The 7,522-nt window shown below is 39.2% G+C and overlaps 2 protein-coding genes across 2 annotated transcripts in view; both read right to left on the reverse strand.

The window, feature by feature from the left end:
- LOC127845969 (putative ankyrin repeat protein RF_0381) overlaps positions 1-553 on the reverse strand; it is a 35,387-nt gene extending 34,834 nt beyond the window's left edge. The window contains exon 1 of the mRNA XM_052377148.1: positions 495-553. The gene's annotated coding sequence lies outside the window, so the exon portion shown is untranslated. The remainder of the gene's footprint in view (positions 1-494) is intronic.
- Positions 554-3,926: 3,373 nt separating this feature from the next.
- Positions 3,927-7,123, reverse strand: LOC127845415 (uncharacterized). Its single transcript, XM_052376314.1, has 2 exons — positions 6,981-7,123; positions 3,927-6,708 (listed from the first exon to the last, which is right to left on the reverse strand). The coding sequence occupies exon 2, from the start codon at positions 6,692-6,694 to the stop codon at positions 4,004-4,006; it is 2,691 nt and encodes an 896-aa protein (XP_052232274.1). The 5' UTR covers positions 6,695-6,708; positions 6,981-7,123; the 3' UTR covers positions 3,927-4,003.
- Positions 7,124-7,522: the final 399 nt, after the last annotated feature.

Raw genomic sequence — 7,522 nt, forward strand, 5'->3', positions numbered from 1 at the left:
TTATTGTGAAAATACTGAGCTCAGGTCCGGGGAATGAACCCATGACCTCCAGAGTGGTAGTCAGACACTTTAACCACGTCGCTAAATAGCTAGCCCAACAGCAAGGCTGTTGGAAGTGACCTTACTTTTACTACAGAAGTGATCCAGTTCGAGAGAATTGCATTTGCAAGCAAAGCAGGGCATAACATCCGTTTAATAAAATATATTTTCAACACACAATACGCATTTAAACTGACGTGTATTGCTTACTTTTCGTTTTCAACTGTTTATCTGTTTTGAGAACTAATCAAAGGTCCGGACTACCCGAAACAAACTGTAGTCAGCTCGCGAAAACATATCACAATGTCATAGCACATATCACCCAATTGTTTATCACTGGTAATATAAATAAACGACAAATCAATACATTATATTTCCATTATACTATTTTCATAAAGCAATTACACAACTGTATGCAGCAGCGTTGCAAACAATAAAAGAAAAACTATATTCACCTTGACAGAATATAGGTCGTTGTTATTGGTAAACACTCTCCAAGGGCGGTAATAACCCCTCTATCGAACCGTTCCAAATCATCGAAGCAGTTAGTTCCCCTTTTACTAGTAAATTTCCATGGATAATGTGATAAAAGATGATAGAAAATTCACAGACACAAACTTAAAAGATGTTTGTAACACATAAAATGCGTAACACATGTCGGACATGTTATCAACAACAGAAACAACAATTATTCAGCAGTAAAGGTTATACAAGCTCATAGCCTTATCGTGGACCGCTACAATTTAAGATATCTCTTGTTTATAAATATATTGGAACTGTCTCTTGTCAATACACCCAGATTAAATCAATCTGTATAATATATTTTTAAGCAGACTGTAATCGCTGCCCAATTATTGGGAGTTAGCATATTTGACTACTTTGTATTGTCGTCAAGTTTATACGGTTTATTCCAACGCTTCAAAATAACATGACAAAAAAGCACACTCGTTTATTTTTTATTGAATTATGTTAATGCAGTGCAAACAACATAATATAAAACATTCAACTCTTACAACAACTAAAACTTGGAACATATTAACATGCTAAGTGTCATGAAATTACCAAACTAAAAATAACTCTTTGTTCAAATTGTATAAAATGCCCCCCCCCCCCCCCCAATGTCCACGTTTAACAGAACAGAAAAGATCGTTTATTTGAAAATAATGGCCGCTGGCAAAAAAGGACAACATCTTAACAAACTATCAAAAAAAGAGGTGTGTCATAAAATCGTGTGCAGTACACTAGTTGAGTTTGTAAAGGAAACTGTTTTTCGTTCCAAGATTAGCATCAAGCTCACAAACACGGCATTCGCGGATTGAATAGGAGGTACTGGACAAGGTAGGCGAGTTTGTGAATTGCATGCATTCTGTTGGCAAGCAAGCCACACGCACTGGTGATGCTGATGAGTTCAAAGAGTCAATGGCATGCAATCCCAGGGGTGTTTTGATACCATGACTTCCAGAGAGAAACGAGATTTGCTCATTTGGCAGCGGCGTCAGTGGTCACTGGTTGCTAGGGAAGAAATGCTTTGCTCTCAGACTCGGTTCCACCATTGGGCGTTGAGAGAAGGCGGTTGGCAGAACACATGCTGATTATGGTTGTGGACACCCCGAAGGGAAAAATACTTTGCCGCCGCTTTGAAAATATCGCCTGGATGAGTTTTGACAAGAAGGTGCGGCTCTCGGAACGTCGATGAAGACCAACCCAAATAGTAATACAGTGCCATGAAGACAGTGATTAAAAACACGACTGTTACGAACGTTGCTGAGACGAGCGATGGTGGAGTGTAGTTAGAAAGAATTGAGGATAATGCCACGATCACACCATAGCTGAGACAGGAATCCTTGATCAAGTTCACGGCGAAACCAGCTGCTCATCCGAACTCTAGGTTGTGCACCCCTGCTCAGTGACCCATCATCGATGAGAAGGAGCAGTGGAAGAGTCCTGAAAGAGTCCCATAGAGAGCATTATCTTTGGTGGGCGGCGTCCAGAAGACGTGCACTTGGTGTATGAGACTTTCGAGCGGAACAACGGTGTTGCCATGAAATCTGAAGTCACTGCTGCAGCAGAACGCAAAGTCAAGGTTGTCACGCATGATCTATTCGCAATGCGACCATTTTTAAGCGAAGATGTAGGCACTTCTTCGCTTTCAGGGCAATAATAACAAGCTGCTAAAGGTATTCCACTTGACCTGGTTCAGAAAAAAGCCCAATGGGGTTCCGGGAATCCGGGTATCCCGGCTTTGAAGAGAACTCCCGTATCTTGGAAATAGGTTTCCCTCTGGCTTCCTTGCTTGGACTTCGCCAACATGTCCGCAGTCGTTTTCATTCCCACGCCATGTCCCAGAGATCTGCAAAGCATTAAGGAGGAAGTAAATATTGATTAACTGTTCCGAAAGTACAGTCAGAGTTGTAACACTTATCAGAACATTAGCTCTGTCAGGGCTTCAATGTCATCGTCTAAGGTCATATCGATGGCACTACCGGTGGGTGACATATGGGTTTTATCACGCGATTTTATCAAAGAATTTATAATAATATGCAATACGCTTTTTAGAGTTTTTATCTTTGTATTCAGCCTAGTGGTATTTGTCAGGTACGACGTTGAAGTTAACTTACAGCCGCAGAAATAGTTCAGTTGAATGTTTCACATTCTCCGCATCATCTTTTGTAGATTTGTTATATGATGTGAAGGATGGGTTAATACCTTTCATCGTCCATCTGTTAAAACCGCATTACATTGCTCAGCAGTTTTATTTGTATGAATTTGATACCATTATGCTAGTTGCATATCACGTATGATTCGGTTTTATCTGAACATTTTAAGAAAATAGAGGATGTAGCTAAAATGGTTATTTTTGATATGAATGTATTAGTTGAAGAATATGTATATAGCATGTATTGTAATTAAACATACGTGTACGTATATTATATGTTTGTATTGATGCACAAAAAACTGCAAGATTACTGTACGTATTTACACAACGCTGAAATTGTAAGCATGTCGTTACCTTGTGTTGTTTAAGTTATAATACCGACTGGATGGGTGTTTAGTGACGAAGTTTTAATGTTGTTTAATATAAATGGGCCGTGCACTGTGAAATAGGGGTTTAATACATGTGCGTAAAGTGTCGTCCCAGATTAGCCTGTGCAGTCCGCTTGTATGACATTTTTCGTTTCAAGAAAGTCTCTTCTTAACAAAAACAAATTGAGGCGAAAAGTATCGTCCCTGATTAGCCTGTGCGGACTGAACAGGCTAATCTGGGACGACACTTTACGCAAATGCATTAAACCCCCTTTTCACAGAGCACGACATGCAGCATTCATTTAAATGTAACTGTTTTGCATTTATTTAAATACTGGGCTTATTAATATGTAAGATAAATAAAAGTTGAACAAACCACTGAATAAAATGTCAACGTTTATTTTATTCGCCTATTTTTGTTTCGCATTTTAAACTTGGTTCTATTCTGTCAGAGGGCCAACAAACTTCTGTAAACTATGAAGTACAATTTATCTTCTAAATTATCACTACGGGTATATAAGTGATATATATTTTTTTATATTTCATATAATTATTTATAAAATATTTATTCATTAATTTATTTATTTACACAAATATTATACATCTAAATACAATGACGTGTAGCCAAAACAAACAATTTAATAATCTAAAGGTAGTTATAATTACTGTAAATTTAAATCTAATTTAAAAGTAAAAAAATAAATTAAAATACTCTGAGCTTTATGATGAAAAATAATAAATGCAAAACTAACCTTTAGCAAATAAAGTAAAATTTGTTTTCTGAAAATTAATACTTTCTAAAATTCTATTCTCATACCACTTTGATAAAAATGTTATAAAGAAAGGGACTAGTACTTGTGAAATTGATTTAAAGCTATTTATTGACTGACTTTACAAACACTGTCACAGTAAACACCACCACAATTCTATCTCGTCTATGTTATACATTTTGTATTTGTACGATGGCATGTTCTGCCTTACGTTTCTCTTGCCAGTATTTTATGATATGTTGTTCTATTTCCCGCTCATGGATCTCTTTCTTGACTATTGCGCTCTCGTTCGTCATCGCTAGTTCCAGAACACGTGGTAGCGCTCCGATGATGACGACAAAAACCACGTGCATGACCTCGGAGATCTCCGACGTGGGACCGGGAGCGAACGAAGATGTGATGTCAAAGGTCATCCCAACAAACGCTACTATGACTGTGATATGAAATACTAATGCAAGAATTTCTCTATGGACCGGGCGAAAATTCTTTACAATGCTCCAGAACAGCTTTTTGGGGATTCCGTGGGTGTGACCTACAGTCCTAGTTTTTGATGGAGATGAAGCACGTGTAATAGCGCTGATAACATTGTGCGGCGTGTCGAGAACAGTGTCGTTGATTCGTATGGACCTTATTCCTGTAACTCGAAGGTTAGAAATCACCAGCTGGCTTTCTTGAACTGATACATGATTCAGATTACGTTCTAGCATCATGGATTGCTCTACCGCCGTGGAAAGCAGGGCGAGGTAACCATCTCCAAAATCACGCACAAGATGAACCAGGTAATAGACAAAAACTACCGCAAAGAAGAGATACCCGAATGAGACCGATGGGTAAACAATAACGGCAACGAGACAGAACATTATAACCTGGCAAATAAATGAAAAACTTTGAACAAAAATTAGTAGGGCGCAATATACAAAGCATATGTACATTGCGAAAACAATAACAATAGCCAAAAAAACTGTAATTCCACGACGAAAGAAGTAATTGTCAAAGCTTATTTTATTCAGAAACGATAAAGATGCACCCTTTACCATGATGACAACGAAACTGAACAGCGGTACTGCATAGTATACAATACATATCAATATTTCAACTAGGCAAAAACAAGCCAGAACAGGAAACACTAATATTCTAAAAAGTATGTTTAGAAATGTGCGGTTAACAAAAATATCAAATCGGTGTTTCTGTATTTCCCATACCCTTGACCAAAATCCATTGACAAAAAGCATGCTAAAGCTGGCCTTAAAGAGGCGTGCCCCTTTTTCGTAGCCAGGGGCTGCATTTGTCCTAAAAAGGGCCAGCGTGAGTATGTCATCGGTTCCCAGTAACAGCGGGGAGAATTTGCAAGTGGTCGGCAAACCAATCTCGGTAACAGCCTTCAAACTTCTCGGAACCACGAGAAAAGCAATACCCAAAGCAAAGTATACGCCAAATACTGCAAACGGCCCGCCTAACAATGGTACAAACACTTTGGCACGATCATTTGGGTGGGCAAGTACTGATAAAAAGCCCATGGGCGTACCATGCATAGCCAGGTCAGCAACAGTAATTGTATGCTCCTTTACCCCGATGCCTTTCTGGTACATATGGATTTGAAAAGCAATCACACTGGTTCCAAGAATCATAAGCAGCAACCGTCGCACTCTGGAAAATGCGTAGGGGTATTTTCGCTTTATGCCTGCGAAGAGAGATCCCAATACGTAAGATACAGTCAGTGGGGATCGACCGTCAAGAAACATCCAATCGGAGTTCTCGTTATCAGCACTGAGGTCCAAGAGTTCGGCTCGGTCACCGTCTGCATTCTCCGATAAAGTTTCGTCTTCAGAAACCCAGGCACTCAAACGGAACAATAAAATTGGAAAGTACATCGCGAATACCACTCCTAAAATGTAGGGCCCGATCACCGACTGGTTCCATTTTTTCATTTGATTTTCAGAACAGTCTTGCACGTATGAGCTGTTGGTAAAGAAGTATATCGATGTGCAACATTTGTAGTTGATGAAAGTCACCGGAAAACCTGTGTACAACGCTAAATAGTAGACAACCGAGTCTCTTAATCCGGGCGCTTCTGCAAGGTAGCAAAAGTAATTCACGGGGAACTTAGTGTAGCTTTGCTTGGAAGAATTGTGGATCACTTCAACAAGAGCCTCAGATATCAGCACAGTGGCGGTTTGTGTCCCGAGTGTTATTTTACATTCTCCTTGTTGCTTACCGTTTAAGCTAACGTACGGCACACTGGCGGTTCGGTAAGACAAAAGGCCGAATGACAAGACACCGTGGTCAATGGGCCAGTTGAGATAGGGATGCTTTCCTCCAACAGACGTGTATGACCAAAACCAGACTTTAGCTAGAAAGACGTCGCGGGTAAAGTTCAAACGAGTTCGTGAATCGAAACCAATTGCAAACTGGATGAAGCAAGCATCAGTAGCTTCGAGACGACTTTGGAAGAAGCGTCGAGTGTGCTCAGAAGCAATAAAGCCTTCACAATCAGGAAGGCCTTCCGCTGTTTCCAAATGCGAATGTATATTTTCCGAAACATTTCCAATCTCACGTTGGTGTTCATTGTTGAAGAAACCGTTTAATTCGCCGTTGATTCTTAATGGTCTCGTATGATCGAACGATTTCTCTTTAACTGATTTTATCTCCGACGAAAACATATACTCCAGTAGATGGCCTTTTCTGGTTGTACTATCAACTTGGAAATTTATTGACGTTGTATTGGGCAAGGTGGATATTTGGAATCGATCACTGACATTGTGTCCTGGAGTTTTAGCGGTCGTCTGTTCTATGTCACGATCGTCGCAAACAATGGCTGACATCCAGAGCTGGAGCTGCAGCAATGTCGGCAACCACTTCATTATACCTGGCACAGCTACAAACGCAAAGAAAATGTTAACAGAAACACAAACCTTCAAGCATGGTTTTAAAAAAAGTAGGAACATAGTAGGAGCATGTTCTGCAAAACAAAAAGTATGACAAATTATTTATACTTGTCAACTAAACGAATATTAAAACGATACAAATTAGTTGAAGTCATTTTATTAGCAAAAGATACAAGATTTTTGGAACAAATTCCCTTATTATAGCCGCAAAGCGCGCTTAACGTCTGCGTTGTTAAAAGCAGTAATGTTTCGCAATTTTTACCTGATCTCTTCTTGGAACTACCGATACACAGATCAAATTTATTTTACTGAATTCATTCAACTTGCTATTGAAATGCTGCATAAAACAACGGTGCGGTCCAATTAAGGAAATTAAGTTCAGGACATCACGGGGCGTTGATGGTGTGAATTCATTTGGTGGGAACAATGACTTACTTACGGAAATTAAGTTTAGATCATCTTAAGACGTTCAAGTCGGCGTGTATTTACTTCCGCAGATTGATAAACAATTACTGTTTCAACAGGAACTCTTTAGAAAGCTTTTTAAAAGCGTCGCAACGGTTATTACTTTAAGCAAATCATTGATTTGAAGTGTTGGCAAGTGTTTTGCATAATACATTATGCGCAAGTCTTAAAAAGGCAAACATTATTTTCATACGTCACAAATGAAATAAAACATACCCAGAGGAAATGTTAAGACGCAACAAACTCGTACACGTGGCCAAACGGACTCTTATATTCAGTAGTACTTTGCAAATGGTTAACTAATTATACATGCTGCGACTAGAAGACTACTACGTTTTG

The sequence above is a fragment of the Dreissena polymorpha genome, chromosome 9, assembly GCF_020536995.1.
Source record: "Dreissena polymorpha isolate Duluth1 chromosome 9, UMN_Dpol_1.0, whole genome shotgun sequence".
NCBI classification, from domain to species: Eukaryota; Metazoa; Mollusca; class Bivalvia; order Myida; family Dreissenidae; genus Dreissena; species Dreissena polymorpha.

Coding starts and splice junctions, on each gene's coding strand:
- LOC127845415 (XM_052376314.1), bottom strand. CDS start 6,694: ATGAAGTGGTTGCCGACATTGCTGCAGCTCCAGCTCTGGATGTCAGCC.